We start from the raw sequence: 17,409 nt of genomic DNA, 5'->3' as shown, positions 1-17,409 counted from the left end.
AGCATCACAAACCTGCAACAAATACTATATGTGTGTGTATACAGTATATCAGAAAAATGAGTACACCCCTCACATTTTTGTAATATTTTATTATATCTTTTCATGGGACAGCACTGCAGATCTGACCCTGTGATACACTGTACAGTGTCAGTGCGCAGCTTGTATACAATGTACAGTGTCAGTGCGCAGCTTGTATAACAGTGTAAACGTGGTGTCCTCTAAATAACTGCACACACAGCCATTAATGTCTAAACCGCTGGTAACAAAAGTAAGTACACCCCTAACATGGCCAAATTGTGCCCAAAGTGTGAATATTTTTGTGTGGCCACCATTATTTTCCAGCTCTGCTTTAACTCTCTTGGGCATGGAGATTGTTGGAGCTTCACAGAAGCCGCTGGATCCTCTTCTATCCTCCATGACGACAGCACGGAGCTAGTGGATGTTAGAGATCTTACACTCAGACCCCACAGATACTCCATAGGGTTTAGGTCTGGAGATGCTTGGCCAGTCCAGCACCTTTAACCTCAGTTTCTTTAACAAGACAGTGGTCATCTTGGAGGTGTTTGGGTTCGTCATGTTGGAATATGAAGGGAGGGGATCACGCTCTGCTTCAGTATGTCACAGGATATGTTGGCATTCATGGTTGCCTTAATGAACTGTAGCCCCCGACAGCTGGCAGCAATCATGCATCCCCAAACCATGACCCTCCACCACCATGCCTGACTGTAGGCAGGACACACTTGTCTTTGTCCCCCTCACCTTGTTGCCGCCACACACATTTGACACCATCTGAACTAAACAGGTTTATCTTGGTCTCATCAGACCACAGGACATGGTCTTAGTAATCCATTTCCTTAGTCTGCTTGTCTTTAGCAAATTGTTTGTGGCTTTCTTGTGCATTATCTTTAGAAGAGGCTTCCTTCTGGGATGACAGCCATGCAGATCAGTGTGATGCAATGTGCGCATATGGTCTGAGCATTGACAGGCTGACACTCCACTCCGTAACCTTTGCAGTGTGTGGCATATGGTTTTAGCACTGACAGGCGAAGCCCCCACCCCTGTAACCTCAGCAGCAATGCTGGCAGCACTCATATATTATATTCTGAAAAGATGACCTCTGGATAGGACACTGAGCATGTGCACTCCTCTTCTGTGCTCAACCATGGTGAGGCCTGTTCTAAATGGATCCTCCCTTGTTATACCGCTGTTTGGTCTTGGCCACCGTGCTGTAGCTCAGTGTCAGGGTGGGGACAATCTTCTTATAGCCTCAGCCATCTTTATGTAGAGCAACAATTCTTTTTTTCAGATCCTCAGATAATTCTTTGCCATGAGGAGCCATGATGAAGTTCCAGTGACCAGTATGAGAGAGTGTGTGAGAGAGAACACCAAATGTAACACCCCCGCTCCCCACTCACACCTGACACCTTGTAACACTAATGAATCACATGACACTGGGGAGGGAAAATGGCTAATTAGACACAAGTTGGCCATTTTCACCAAGGGGTGTACTCACTTTTGTTACCAAAGGTTTACACATTAATGGCTGTGTCAGCAAATTAGCTAGAAATATAGGTCAGAAACAGATATAATCAAAATTCAGACCTATCTGTCAGCGCAAAATATCAGAAATCATATAGAAAAAATGCGCAAACCAACATTGAAGAAACAATGTGTAAATTTTATTACACATAAAATTTCACGGGGCTCCTCCTAAGCAGAATCAACAGACATAGAGGATATAGCCATTAACCCCATCCTAGCAAAAGGTAAGACACAAGTGACTGCTTAATGTTACACGAACGGACCCATATAATACAATTGTTGTAACCACATTAATGATTATAAGAATAGTGTTACCTAGGCAGAAGAACGCCCTGTCTGGAAACCTCCTACGCACGTTTCGACCGGTAGTCTTTTTCCAGGGAGAGAAGTCTGCTTAGGAGGAGCCCCGTTTATTACTCTATGTATTGACCCTGATTACCTTGTATGTTGCGTGAATTATCCACCGCATGGCCCCATTGTTCCACTCCATTGGTTCATGTTTGATTATTTGGTAATATTTACCCCTGAGTGCAGCAGCCGCCCTCTGTCTCCACTCTCTAGCTGTCATCTTGCCACCATATTTGTACTAATGATTCTTTGTTAATAAAATTTACACATTGTTTCTTCAATGTTGGTTTGCGCATTTTTTCTATATGATTAATGGCTGTGTGTTGAGTTATTTTTAATGCGCACCAAATTTACACTGTTATACAAGCTGCGCACTGACACTGTACATTGCATCACAGGGTCAGATCTTCAATGCTGTCCCAAGATATATTTCCAAAAATGTGAGGGGTGTACTCACTTTTCTAATGTACTGTACATATATATTTATATATAATATTTATATACAGATATGTTTTTTCTATTGCATCTTATGGTTTTGAATTCTGCCGGTCACAGTCTCTGCTCAGTGGTGCTATGTTTGGAAATGTCATACATCATACTTAATGACTTATTAATTACTATGATATTTTTTCCCCAACTTTTCCACCAATTAATTAATCATTAACCAGGATTTAGTGAATGTGATACATTTTGGGGATGGAAAACAATTGGATATTGAGTAACGAGCGTCCTCCTGTTTGCAGGTGTCAACAGCCGAAGACAATGGAATCCTCTTGTACAATGGCGATCGCGATCACATGGCCGTAGAGTTATATCAGGGTCATGTGAGAGTCAGCTACGACCCCGGGAGCTTCCCCAGCTCTGCCATCTATAGGTAAGACCCGGACTGGTTTTTTTCCTACTATTACTTCTGTTTGCCAGGACTGCCCTGTGTGAACAAGGCCTAAGGGGTACTTTGCACGCTGCGACATCGCAGGCCGATGCTGCGATGCCGAGCGCGATAGTCCCCGGCCCCGTCGCAGCAGCGATATCCTTGTGATAGCTGCCGTAGCGAACATTATCGCTACAGCAGCTTCACATGGACTCACCTGTCCTGCGACCGTCGCTCTGGCCGGCGACCCGCCTCCTTGTTAAGGGGGCAGGTCGTGTGGTGTCACTGCGACGTCACACGGCAGGTGGCCAATAGGAGCGGAGGGGCGGAGATGAGCGGGATGTAAACATCCCGCCCACCTCCTTCCTTCCGCATATCCTACGGAAGCCGCAGTGACGCCGGTAGGAGATGTTCCTCGCTCCTGCGGCTTCACACACAGCGATGTGTGCTGCTGCAGGAGCGAGGAACAACATCGGACCGTCGCGTCAGCGTAATTATGGATTACGCCGACGCTGCACCGATGATACGATTACGACGCTTTTGCGCTCGTTAATTGTATCATTGAGCCTTTACACACTACGATGTCGCATGCGATGCCGGAAGTGCGTCATTTTCAATTTGACCCCACCGACATCGCACCTGCGATGTCGCAGCGTGCAAAGTACCCCTAAGAGTCTGGACAGATCATTGGTGCAACCAGGGGCCCAAGAGGTCAGGGGCCCATTACTACCTCCAAAACAGGTGGAATTGTGAATTTTGATGAGCTATTGGACTGAAAAGGGCCCATATATTGTTCTTGCACAGGACCCTTTACTGTCTGTGTCCACCAGTGTCTGCTCATATATGGGGGGGGGCATAGTAGACTCTTCAGTACAGTCCTGGATCTGATCCCATTGGTGTCCAATGACCCCATTGAGTTTACTGGGCGCATTGGGGTTAGGTCCTGGTTTCCATAATTGTGATGGCAAGAAGCACTTTGTGAATGGAGGCTCCAGTGACAATGTAAGCAGGGATGAACTCGGCGCCCAACAAGTGCTAGAGCCCACCTAGTCCAGACTCCTATTGGCACGTACTGCAAAAATGGAGCTAGCTTAATGCTTTAGATGCCACTGTCAGTTGTGGCAGTGGCCTTCAAAAAGGTTGAAAATGAAGGGAAGGTTTCCTGAAATATGATGGACTTACAAAAGTCAGGCAAGAGCTTACTCAATGCCACCATGTCTGCCAGAGGAAAAAAAGCAAAAAAGTGACAAGGGGCTACATAAACCTGGAGGCGACTTTGCCCTCAAAGCTACTCATGTGAGGGGTCACCGTTTTGTGTAGACTCTTAAAGGGGCTGTATCAGGATAGAACAATATGATTTTGGTTTTCTACAAAAAACATGGTACAACACCAGACATGGTCAGTGGACAACCGTGGCGCTGTTACTGAAAAAAGCAGCCAAGGTATTTCTATTCTGATACAATCTCCTTAACGTGCACCAATCACCAGGATTTTCCTATATAACCTAAATCCAGTGCTATACTGGCACTATCAGGCCGATTCTATACATACCTGTAGTTGTCAGCTCGGATGTAATGTTTTAGAAACACAAGGAAGTACATTTTGTAAAATAGGCAGCTTTTTGATTGGCAGCAGCTGGTCATCAGCTGAGAGCTGGGGTGGGTTTTGATAGTGATTCCCGCCCCCTTGCCTCTTGTCCTCCCCATATCTGTTATTTATTAGCGTTTTACTAAGTGGCTAGAAGGACCTTTGCTGATGTCATACCCATGTGACCAGAAGGGGCGGGGACTCAGCCAACATAGCTGATACCAGGAAGCAACATTATTTTTCTGTTGGTTGAGGCCCCGTTCCTTCTGGTCACATGGGTATGACATCAGCACAGGTCCTTCTAGCTCTTAGTAAAACGCTTCTATAATAGAATTAGCATAAATAACAGATATGGGGAGGAACAAGAGGCAGGGGGGCGGGAATCACTATGAAAACCCACCCCAGCTATCAGCTGATCGGCAGCTGCTGCCAATCAAAAACCTGCTGATTTTACAAATTTTACTTGCTTGTGTTTCTAAAACATTACATTCGAGCTGACCACTACAGGTATGTATAGAATCAGCCTGATAGCGCCAGTATAGCACCGGCTTTAGGTTCTATAGGAAAATCTGGTGATTGGTGCACTTTAAGGCTAAGTTTGCCCTTTTTTTTATTTTTTAGCCATTTTGCAATATAAATTAAAAGGAAAGTAGCCAAAACATCATAAAAGCCGATCGCCAGAAATTGTATTATGAAGTATTTTAGCTCTGTCTAAAGTGACAGTTACTTTTAGGCAAGTCGTCCTTCATATTGGGGACGACAGCCTGATTTACCGTCCGTAATCCCCAAATATATGACTCCAGCTACCGGGAGGATCGCGTGATAACAATCTGACATATCCCCGCACTACTGATCGGGCGACGAGGTGGAAATCATTTGTCTCGGATGCTAATTCCTCCCACAATTAGTGAAATAAGACGAAATCCGGCGTCTGCCACTTGTGCGTCTCCACCTGCGCGGCAGTAAATCAGACGCAGACATATTTATTATAGATGGCAGCGATCGGTTAGTGATCCGATACTGATACCATTGTTAGACGGGGGATTACGGAGCCGGGCGTCGGCAGATGGCACGGTGCACCATATGCCCACACAGTCACTCTGTAATTTAGAATTAGCCGACCATTCTTCACCTCCCCCCCGGGGACTCATTACTGTGTGAATAGAAGGATAATGAGGGTGTATTCCTGACAATTCCTCTTCTCCAGCGCAGAGACTATCAATGACGGCCAGTTCCATACAGTGGAGTTAGTTACCTTTGACCAGATGGTTAATCTGTCGATTGATGGCGGCGCCCCCATGACCATGGACAACTTTGGGAAACATTACACACTAAACAGCGAAGCGCCGCTGTACGTCGGAGGTAAGAGAGACGTCATCACTGTATGGATGATTATGGATGAGACTAGAGGCATGCTGGAACTTGTAGTTGTGCTTGCAACTTTGCAGAAGTCACTCGCCTAGACAATCGCACCAGGCCAGAAGGTGAAACGCCTTCCAAAAGTAATGGGTTTTACATTGGATTAACACTTAGCAATGCAATCAAAGCACGAAGGCACTTCGGATAGAGCCACAGGGCAACATGACAGTGCACACGCAGTGATGACATCGCACATCATAATTTTCTACCGAGTCACTTTGAGACCTGCCGCCATTGCTGCACCGCGCCACCAATGTTTTCCAGTTGTGACGGATTTTTCATCGTTGGTCGCAAGTCACACTCAACTCACGTGCCATAAACTTTTTTTTTTAACTTCAAAATCACAGCTCTAAAATAGTCACTGGACAGAAGATTACACAAAAGTTATTGGTGACATGACTTATTTGGGAATTGCCATCACATTGTAAAATGCAAAGTGCACAAAAAGGTCACAAAAAGTCAGGAAGAGTTGAATGTTTGTTGCGAAACGTTGCAGGTTGCAATGAGGCGCCGCTCACCTGCATTATGCTGGGATAGAGCAGCGGCACAATGTGATCGTTGGCCATGTGACTTGTCTCCATGTTGCCCCAGCCTCAGGCCAGGGTCAGACGACCGTAGATTGTCTCATCCGAGAGAATGGGGCCAATTATGTTAATGACACTTCTATCAAACTTTGAATAGAGTTTCATCCAAGTGCCCGCTTAGGGTGATCCGATTCTCTGGTATGAAAGAATCAGAGCATACTGTCATGAGAAGATGGAGAACAAAATGTCTCCACTCTGTCAGTGCGTGGAAATCAGACTGCACTCCTATGTCAACCAAGGGCAGTCCGATGATTTCCACACACTCATAGACTTGTACGGCCAAGTGCGATCCGAATATCGGATGAAATTCAGGCATGCTGCGATCCAAGGAAAAATTCTTCTTCTCCCCCCTCCCAAAGTATGATCCGATGTTTTGCCATATCACACTTGGACACAAAACATGGCGGTGTGAATAAGCCCTTACTCTAAAGGAGGTGTGACACGCAGTGATATCGCTTACGATATTGCTAGCGAGCGTACCCGCCCCATCATTTGTGCGTCACGGGCAAATCGCTGCCCGTGGCGCACAACATCGCTAGGCCCCGTCACACGGACTTACCTGCCTAGCGAAGTTGCTGTGTCCAACGAACCGCCTCCTTTCTAAGGCGGTGGTTCATGCGGCGACACTAAGCGGTTGCCCAATAGAAGCGGAGGGGTGGAGATGAGCGGCTGTAACATCCTGCCCACCTCCTTCCTTCCTAATTGGCCGCAGGTAAGCTGTAGTTCATCGTTCCCGCGGTGTCACACGTAGCGATGTGTGCTGCCTCGGGAACGACGAACAACCAGCGTCCTCAACAATCAACGATTTTTAGAAAATGAACGACGTGTCAACGATGGACGATTTGGTATTTTCCACCGTTAATGGTCGTTTGTGCGTGTCACACGCAACGACGTCGCTAACGATGCTGGATGTGCGTCACGGAGTCCGTGACCCCGGCGATATATCGTTAGTTACGTCGTTGCGTGTAACAGGGCCTTTACCCTACAAAATAAGTTCTCCTTCCAGACAGGGGCTTTGGTGCCATTCCTTGGGCAAGTAGAGATATATCTTCCTCTATAAGAGAAGCGTACAGGATCTGGGGTACACACAAGCAGTTGAGGGCAAATATAAAGGAACACTCCAGATAAAACGGATTCACTATGTTGTGCCTAGTGAGGGCATGAGGAGCAGGACTCAGGGGACAGACCTGAATGAAGTCATTCACCACCCCATCAAGTTTGACCGTAGCTACAACATCGTAGTTTATCACTTGTTCCATGAATGGTCCTTAAAAATAAAGAAAATGTCAGCTTTGGGTAACACTATATTAAAAATGTATGTCCTCTATCATCTTTTATCACTAATGGTGAATTCTGGTGTTTGTGACCCAGGCATGCCGGTGGACGTCAACTCTGCTGCTTTCAGACTATGGCAGATTCTGAATGGCACCAGCTTCCACGGCTGCATCCGCAACCTGTACATTAATAACGAGCTCCAGGACTTCACCAAGACGCAGATGAAGCCCGGGGTCGTGCCCGGATGTGAACCGTGCAAAAAGCTCTTCTGTCTTCACGGCATATGTCAGCCCAACGCCGCCAACGGACCGATCTGTCACTGTGAGGCGGGGTGGACGGGCCCACACTGTGACCAACAGATAAGCAACCCCTGCATCGGACATAAGTAAGTGCCACAGAGGTAATACCACAAAGGTCCTTAAGCAGTCTTATCATCAGGATATAAACCCTGGGACCCCTAGGAGAGTGGCGGCCCTGTGATATTGCCCAGTTTGCTTTCCTTTCTCACTAATGTCTTTTGTTCAGTTCTTTTAGATGCCTGCAAATAAGCGACCTTTAGTCACATGACTGTGAAGTCACCAAAGGTCCTTAAACAATCTTAACCTCATAATACAAATTTTGTGTTCCCTAAGAGAGTGGGGGTCCTGAGAAATTGAGCAGTTTTCTCTCCCTTCTCACTAATGCCAGTCTGCCTCCCGTTCAGTTCTTTTAGACTTCTCCAATTAAGAAACCTTTGGTCACATGACTGTGAAGTCATCAAAGGTCCTTAAACAATCTTAACCTCGGAATACAAATGTTGGGTTCCCTAAGAGAGTGGGGGTCCTGAGAAATTGCCCAGTTTGCGTTCCCTTCTCACTAATACAAGTCTGTTTCCCGTTCAGTTCTTTTAGAGGCTGGCAATTAGGACACCTTTGGTCACATGACTGTGATGAAATCAAAGGTCCTTAAACAATCTTAACCTCGGAATACAAATGTTGAGGTCGTTAAGAGAGTGGGGGCCCTGAGAATTGCACTGTTTGGCTCCCCCCTACCTCTGGCCCTGACTGTAATTAGGGCATATTTTTGAAGTAGGGCTTATATTTCACGTATACTCCAAAAATCCCATTAAATTATTTTTGGGGTGGGTCTTATTTTCAGGGAAACAGATTTTTAAAATTATCTCATAGATGTGTGTTTACTACATTGAATTAGGGTTTTGTTTACATGGGACAGTCAAGTGGTGGTGGTTATAGATATTTCCATTAACGGGTCATTTATAGACACATTAGGGGGGTTCCTACGAAGGCTGGCACAGCAACTGAACCATCTGTAGGTGTAATGTAGTACAAGGGTGCACTGAGCGACTGTGCTTGGTTTGAACAGTCATTGCGTGCGTCATTGAGTCCCTTTAAGTTTTGAAAAGTGGCAAGTTACCCTTAGCCACCATTGTATTGGTATACTCTTCTTTTGGATGTCATAGATTGTGATACGTCAGGACCTGGTCCGGTCCAGCACAGTACCGCCGCCATATTTTTTGGTTTCTTGTGCATTGTGTCTTTATTTACACTTTTTTCTCCACAGGTGTGTACATGGGACCTGCATGCCCCTGGATTCTGTGACGTACAGCTGCCTGTGCCAGGATGGGTATAAGGGTGCCCTCTGCAACCAGCAAGGAGGGGAGCTCTACAATCCCTGCAGGAATCTGCAATGTCAGCACGGGCGCTGTCAGATCTCCGACATAGGGGAGGCATATTGCGAGTGTGACAACGGCTACGTGGGCGATGTCTGTGACCAGGGTAGGTAAGGGTAACACGGCACGTTACATGAGGGGTTCAGGGGTATGCATAAATGACACTTATTATGGAACCACCCAGAGCAGACGTTCCATCATGCACTCCTGCTTGTTTGCTATTAGTGCAATTGAGTGGAGTGGAATCCAAAACCCAAAGGTACAGTTGGAGCTGGGCCCGATGTCTCCAAGGAACCATGGTTTGCCTTTATGATACATGAACCTCCAAGCATACATTACTGGCCATTTTTTTAACTAATGGGGCTCAATTTGCACCTCTATAGTGTTTAGTGGTGTTGACGAAGACCTCATCCTATCGTTTCCCTAGTTAGGTCCCAGCACTAGGAATTTCTAGGGTCAGGAATCCGTCTCGGTGCTGAGGTGCGGAACCTATCTAGGAGGGTGAGGGAACCCAATGACCAGCGGTAGGTTTGGTCAGGGGTCACCATCTTTGGTTTCCCTTACCTTCCCTTTCGCTTGGTACTTCCCTGTATCTAGCATTACATTTACATCGATCAGATGCCAGAATACACCATAAATGATTGTGACTACTTATCTTTACTAGATTTGCCGGACCGTAGTCTGCCATCCATATCAGTTCTCCGTAATAGTCCGGCAAGGGCAGTGCCAACTTCCTTGGCCGGAACGGGAAAGCCGGCATCCAAGATACCTCTTGATAGTATTACAAAGGCGTCATAGGCACCTTTTCTATTACTAGACCTCCGCAATGTCATGACCTACATCGCCAAGACCTCGTAATCACAGGATGCCAGAATTCGAGTGTTGGCCAAAGACGTTCGCAATGCTTTGTCCAGCTGCCAACATAGATGCCGGACCATGATCCTGAGAATCTTTTTACTCTTTATCTAATGTTATTATTTGGCTGCTGAATTGAAGGTAACCTGTCACCAGATTTCGGCCTTCTAAACTAAAACTAGCACCTTAAACATCGCCTGGACCATATTCTATAAAGGTGCACATTACCTCCTAATCCCCCTTGTAGACTCCATAAATACCTTTATAAAATTTCCCACCTTGTATGTAAATTGTCCGGTCTGGTCCGATAGGTGTCCTAATCTGTGCCTCCTGTCCCTCCTTTCGGTGCTGATCACCATCCTCCTGTGCTGTTTGACGTGGATGATGCATCGGGCGCCATCCACGTAGGTGGGCAAACTCTTGCGCCTGAGCAGACACATTCTCAGCTCGCACAGGCGAACTTCATGCTGCCCTATTGCAGGTAGAGCCGAAAACATAGGTGTGCCTGCGTGAATTGGCACGGTCTCCACGCAGGCGCAAGAGTTTGCCCGGTGATATGGATGACGTCACCTGTTTCAACCACATTGCCGGCCTACGAGGATGGAGCATGAGGCGTCTTCCACATCAGTCAGCACAGGAGGACGGCAAAAGGAAGGACAGGAGGCAAAGATTAGGACGCCCATTTACATACATGGCAGGATATTTTGTATTTTTGGGGTCTACAAGGGGGATCAAGGAGTAACATGCACCTTTATAGAATGGCGCGCAGGCGCTAGTTTTAATTTAGAAGGCCCAAATCCGGTGACCGGTTCCCTTTAATATTTGCTAATTCTATGTGTTCTGCTATCCACAGAGTCCGAATGTAGAGGCGATCCCGTCCGGGATTACTACCAAGTGCAGAGGGGATACGCCATATGCCAAACCACCCGTACCGTGTCCTGGGTGGAGTGCCGGGGATCCTGCAACAACCAGGGCTGCTGCACAGGATTACGCATGAAGCGCAGGAAGTACACGTTCGAGTGCAGCGACGGATCCTCATTTGTGGAAGACGTAGAGAAGCCGATAAAGTGCGGCTGCTCCCAGTGTATGTAGGATCTCAATGGACTGGATCATCGTAGATCATACCACACCGGATTAAAAAAAAAAAACAACAAAATTTAAAAAAAAAAAAAAAGCGGACAATACATTCTGTAAAACTGGACTCTGCTTCCCTTTCAGATGTGTGAACATCTTAATGTCTGTGGCATTCAGCGAAAGCAACAAAAAAAATTATATGTATAAACAGTACCTACTACATTGAGAGGCGCACACGCTGATGGTTGTATAGTGTTGTAATCTTTGGGAGAGGTATAGAGAAGGTATATGTGTAGAGGGTAAATGTGTAGATAGAGATTTTTTTAAAAAAAAACACAAAATGTATTTATACACAATGTGGATAGATTTACACGGAGTGCGAAGGAAGCTTTACGTCTATTTTGTTCTTTGGAGTTAGATCTTTTTTTTTTTTTTTGGGATATTTTATTTTCTCTTTTTTGTAACCATTGTGACAGTATTGCATTTTTTTTATTATTATTATTTTTGTATAGCGCAGAATGTTCTACAAATATACTTTCCGATTCTTTAACTTCTCCTAGGAAGAGGTAAACTGTAAAAAAAAAAAAGAGAGAAAGAGTAGGGGGATCGTCGCATCACTTTCATAAAGCACTTTCTTTTGTCTGTGAAACACAACCGGTTATCGTGTTTTTATTTTATATGGCGGAAAATTCTCATGTTACCCACTTATAAGGCAGAAATCTTACAGAACAGCGCACCACAGCGGGGATTGTTTTTTAATTGCAGCTTGAGCATTTGTCAAAAATATTTTTAGACGTTTTGTTGGAAGGTTTTTCATCAAATACTGTTGGGATAAGAGGTTATTAAAAATTAAACACTTAATTTTAGCACGTAAAAGTAGTTGTCACTAGTGATGAGCGGGCACTACCATGCTCAGGTGCTCGGTACTCGTAACTAGTAATGAGCGGGCACTACCATGCTCAGGTGCTCGGTACTCGTAACTAGTGATGAGGGGACACTACCATGCTCAGGTGCTCGGTACTCGTAACTAGTGATGAGCGGGCACTACCATGCTCAGGTGCTCGGTACTCGTAACTAGTGATGAGCGGACACTACCATGCTCAGGTGCTCAGTACTCGTAACTAGTGATGAGCGGGCACTACCATGCTCAGGTGCTCTGTACTTGTAACTAGTGATGAGCAGGCACTACCATGCTCAGGTGCTCTGTACTGGTAACTAGTGATGAGCAGGCACTACCATGCTCGGGTGCTCTGTACTGGTAACTAGTGATGAGCGGGCACTACCATGCTCAGGTGCTCGGTACTCGTAACTAGTGATGAGCGAGCACTACCATGCTCAGGTGCTCGGTACTCGTAACTAGTGATGAGCGAGCACTACCATGCTCGGGTGCTCAGTACTCGTAACTAGTGATGAGCGGGCACTACCATGCTCGGGTGCTCAGTACTCGTAACTAGTGATGAGTGAGCACTACCATGCTTGGGTGCTCGGTACTTGTAACTAGTGATGAGCAGGCACTACCATGTTCAGGTGCTCTGTACTCGTAACTAGTGATGAGCGGGCACTACCATGCTCGGGTGCTCAGTACTCGTAACTAGTGATGAGTGGGCACTACCATGCTTGGGTGCTCAGTACTTGTAACTAGTGATGTGTGAGCACTACCATGCTCGGGTGCTCTGTACTCGTAACTAGTGATGAGTGTGCACTACCATGCTCAGGTGCTCTATACTCGTAACTAGTGATGAGTGAGCACTACCATGCTCAGGTGCTCTGTACTCGGAACTAGTGATGAGTGATCACTACCATGGTCGGGTGCTCAGTACTCGTAACTAGTGATGAGCGGGCACTACCATGCTCGGGTGCTCAGTACTCGTAACTAGTGATGAGTGGGCACTACCATGCTCGGGTGCTCAGTACTCGTAACTAGTGATGAGCGGGCACTACCATGCTCGGGTGCTCAATACTCGTAACTAGTGATGAGCGGGCACTACCATGCTCGGGTGCTCGGTTCTCGTAACTAGTGATGAGCGGGCACTACCATGCTCGGGTGCTCGGTTCTCGTAACTAGTGATGAGCGGGCACTACCATGCTCAGGTGCTCGGTACTCGTAACTAGTGATGAGCGAGCACTACCATGCTCGGGTGCTCACTACTCGTAACTAGTGATGAGCGAGCACTACCATGCTCGGGTGCTCAGTACTCGTAACTAGTGATGAGCGGGCACTACCATGCTCGGGTGCTCAGTACTCGTAACTAGTGATGAGCGGGCACTACCATGCTCGGGTGCTCAATACTCGTAACTAGTGATGAGCGGGCACTACCATGCTTGGGTGCTCAGTACTCGTAACTACCATGCTCGGGTGCTCAGTAATCGTAACTAGTGATGAGCGGGCACTACCATGCTCGGGTGCTCAGTACTTGTAACTAGTGATGAGCGGGCACTACCATGCTCGGGTGCTCAGTACTCGTTACTAGTGATGTGCGAGCATTAACATGCTCGGGTGCTCTGTACTCTTAACTAGTGATGAGTGAGCACTACCATGTTTGGATGCCCGATATTCGTAACAAGTGATGATCGAGCACTACCATGCTCGGGTGCTCGCTTATCACTAGTTACGAGTACTGAGCACCTGAGCATGGTAGTGCCCGCTCATCACTAGTTACGAGTACTGAGCACCCGAGCATGGTAGTGCCCGCTCATCACTAGTTACCAGTACTGAGCACCCGAGCATGGTAGTTCCCGCTCATCACTAGTTACCAGTACTGAGCACCCGAGCATGGTAGTGCTCACTCATCACTAGTTATGAGTACTGAGCACCCGAGCATGGTAGTGCCCGCTCATCACTAGTTACCAGTACTGAGAACACGAGCATAGTAGTGCTCGCTCATCACTAGTAACGAGTACGGGGCATGGTAGTGCTCTCTCATCACTGGTTACGAGTACCGAGCACCCCGAGCATGGTAGTGCCCGCTCATTACTACTTGTCAGAGATCAAACAAAATTGGGACTGTAAAATATCAAAATAAATATTACTTACCATTTGAAAACTCTGCTGTCCCTGAGGGGCTTTGTTTAATGGACTACAGCAGCAATGTCCTGTCTGTAACAAATGACCACTGCAGCCAATCACTTCATTTGTGATTGGCTGCAGTGGTCATGTGTTGTATATGGAATATCACTTCTGCAGCACTATAAACAAAGCCCGTCGGAGGCAGGTCTTGATCAAGTAATGGTTATTTTAGTGATAAGCGGCCCCATGGAAGTTCGGTTCGGCGGGTTCAGCCGGAGTTTAGACATAGTTCAGTTTGGGTCCTGGACTTGACCTAAACCCCATTGGAAGTCAGTAATTGGGCAGTTCAGGTCTATGCCCACATGCAGCGCCAGCTATAAACAGAATATATCCGGAGTGCTCTGAACTCAAACAGTAATATTTTTAATAATTTTAACTTTTTATTAATGTCTGTGTTTGGTTTGAACTTTACCTTTCAGGTTCGCTCGTCTCTAGCTCTTTCCTTCCTTTACAACATTGCATAGCTTTGCTTTAATTTTATCATTTGGTAGCCAACCCCTTTAAATACTAACCCTTTTAATACCAAACACAACCCATGGATAAGAAAGAAGTTTATTTTGTAAATTCTGTCTATAAATGACTCAGATGCCTTCAATCCAAGCGGCGAACCTCAAAATGCAGACCTGTCCATTAAAAAAGTAATATATTAGTATTTTCATACTATCGGAAGCCTGGCGTCCAGGTGCTCGTGTAGTAGCCATTAGCGTAGCGCTTAAAGTGATGTCTGATGAAAATGGTGCCATATAGTGCAAGGAGACCCTATGGGGACTGTGCCATAAATCTAGATAGGGAAGGACAGTAAATTGCCCAAATGCATTCACAATTCTCCAGTCTGTCAATGGAAACCGTGAACAGACTGTTACTTTGCTATTGTAGCGCAGTTCTGTTCCTCTTACTATCCAGATTCACTTCCAAATGGCTTTTGCATTTCCTGCCTCGGCTTTTATACAGGCTACTATAGCCCCTTCTGATTGGCTGTGCTTTATCATGTGATGTAATTGCCGAAAGATGTTATGGAGAAGCCTGCCCAGCTGCGCCGGATGTCAATTGATCCTTCTCTGGGTTATGTAATCTTCTACATGACGGCAGCCGCTTTTGTCATTTTGCACAAATTGAATCTCAAATTTGCCTAATTCAGCAAATTCCTAAAAATGTAAAACAAATTTTATTGCATTGAATCAATTTGCTCATCTCTAATCAATTTATACGGATATGTCATCATCCCCAATAGCAAAAATATATATAAATAGTGAGAATATTATGGAGGATTCCTGGTCCATTATAAAAAAGAATATCAAATTTTTAACAATAGTTATCCAGGAAACATCCTAAAATAATGATATCATGGTTGGAGACTAAATATACATGTATATAACTGTCAGTCTATATGGAAAATATGGGAATAACTAAGAGTCAGATGATGGTCACCAATATGATGAATGAATGTGGTCTTCAGAAACAGATTAAGCTGAAAAGGATTAAGGATTACACACTGTCCTGTTAGTTAAAGAGAATGTGTCAGCAGAAAATGACCTATTGTTTATAACAGGTTTTTGTGTTAAATTATGTATATATTTTTAATTTTGACAATGTTTTCTCCCCATGTCATAATCTGTACAAAATAGAAATCTTACAACGTTCACCTTGGCCAATGTGGCTTTTTTAGAGTCTTACTTCCTGTGGTTGCAGGAAACAACACACGCACATTAGCAGCAATGATATGTATTGAAGCTCTTCATTAGCATGTGCAAAAGTTATCATTAAGGAAGCGGGAGGAATTGAGCTGTGACATTGCCCATTGTGATTGGTGGATCCTGCCTCTAATGACAAGTTTCACATTGGCCACTAGGGATTTTTTAGAATCTAACTTCCTGTGGTTGCAAGAAAAAACACATGCACATTAGCAGCAATGATTTGTATTGAAGCTCCTAATTAGCATGTGCAAAAGTTATCATTAACCCTAGATCGCATACCTGGGGCCTCGCAGGCCTGCTAGGTCACTTGTTTTCTATGGTAGATTTCTATGGTTGTGTGTTCTAGGGTTAAGGAAGCAGGAGGAGTTGAGCTGGGACATTGCCTATTGTGATTGGTGGATCCCGCCTCTAATAATTTGTACATTGGCCATTAGGGATTTTTTAGAGTCTAACTTCCTGTTGTTGCAGGAAACAAGACACGCACATTAACAGCAATGATTTGTATTGAAGCTCCTAATTAGCATATATAAAATGTATCATTATGGAAGCAGGAGGCGTTGAGCTGTGACATTGCCCATTGTGATTGGTGGATCCCGCCTCTAATGACAATTTTCACATTGGCCACTAGGGATTTTTTAGAATCTAAGTTCTTGTTGTTGCAAGAAACAAAGCACGCACATTAGCAGCAATGATTTGTATTGAAGCTCCTAATTAGCATGTGCAAACGTTATCATTAAGGAAGCGGGAGGAGTTGAGCTGTGACATTGCCCATTTTGATTGGTGTATCCTGCCTCTAATGACCATTTTCACATTGGCCACTAGGGATTTTTTAGAGTCTAATTTCCTTTTGTTGCAGGAAACAACACATGCACATTAGCAGCAATGATTTGTCTTGAAGCTCCTAATTAGCATGTGCAAAAGTTATCATTAAGGAAGCGGGAGGGGTTGAACTGTGACATAGCCCATTGTGATAGGTGGATCCTGTGTGTTACCTGCCTCTAATGGCAAGACCTGCTGTAAATTTTTCCTGAAAGGACAGGAAGAATAATTTTAAAAAAAAAAGAAAAAAAAGTTGTACACTCTTCCTGAAAGGTCAGGATTAATAATTAAAAACAAAAAAAAATCCAGTGTAAACATTGTAAGATTAGTACTTTTTTTTTTTTTTTTTTTTAAATAAAGGTCATTATTATCTGAAAAAAATATTAGCAAATAATAAAAAAATGCATATAAAAACAAAAACCTGATTTAAACAATAGGTCATTCTTTACGGATAGAATCCCTTTAAGGAAATAACCTTTGGAAGCTGAAAAGAGGGAAGAAAAGACGAAGAGTGCAAATATTGTAAGTATAATATCTGGTTCCTTCCGTTACATAATGCACCACAGGGGAAAAAACAAAACTGAATGGTCAGTTCTGCAAGAAAA

The 17,409-nt window shown here is 45.0% G+C and overlaps 1 protein-coding gene across 1 annotated transcript in view; it reads left to right on the top strand.

The window, feature by feature from the left end:
• SLIT1 (slit guidance ligand 1) overlaps positions 1 to 11,878 on the top strand; it is a 463,725-nt gene extending 451,847 nt beyond the window's left edge. Inside the window, exons 33-37 of the mRNA XM_075348376.1 lie at positions 2,634 to 2,764; positions 5,556 to 5,710; positions 7,723 to 8,011; positions 9,187 to 9,401; positions 11,004 to 11,878. Of these exons, the coding sequence (XP_075204491.1) occupies positions 2,634 to 2,764; positions 5,556 to 5,710; positions 7,723 to 8,011; positions 9,187 to 9,401; positions 11,004 to 11,242 (1,029 nt within the window). The 3' untranslated portion in view covers positions 11,243 to 11,878. The remainder of the gene's footprint in view (positions 1 to 2,633; positions 2,765 to 5,555; positions 5,711 to 7,722; positions 8,012 to 9,186; positions 9,402 to 11,003) is intronic.
• The last annotated feature ends 5,531 nt before the right edge of the window (positions 11,879 to 17,409 follow it).

Source organism: Anomaloglossus baeobatrachus, chromosome 5 (genome assembly GCF_048569485.1).
Source record: "Anomaloglossus baeobatrachus isolate aAnoBae1 chromosome 5, aAnoBae1.hap1, whole genome shotgun sequence".
In the NCBI taxonomy this organism is placed as follows: domain Eukaryota; kingdom Metazoa; phylum Chordata; class Amphibia; order Anura; family Aromobatidae; genus Anomaloglossus; species Anomaloglossus baeobatrachus.
Note: the sequence above shows the minus strand (reverse complement) of the source record. Positions and strands in the feature narration are given on the sequence as shown.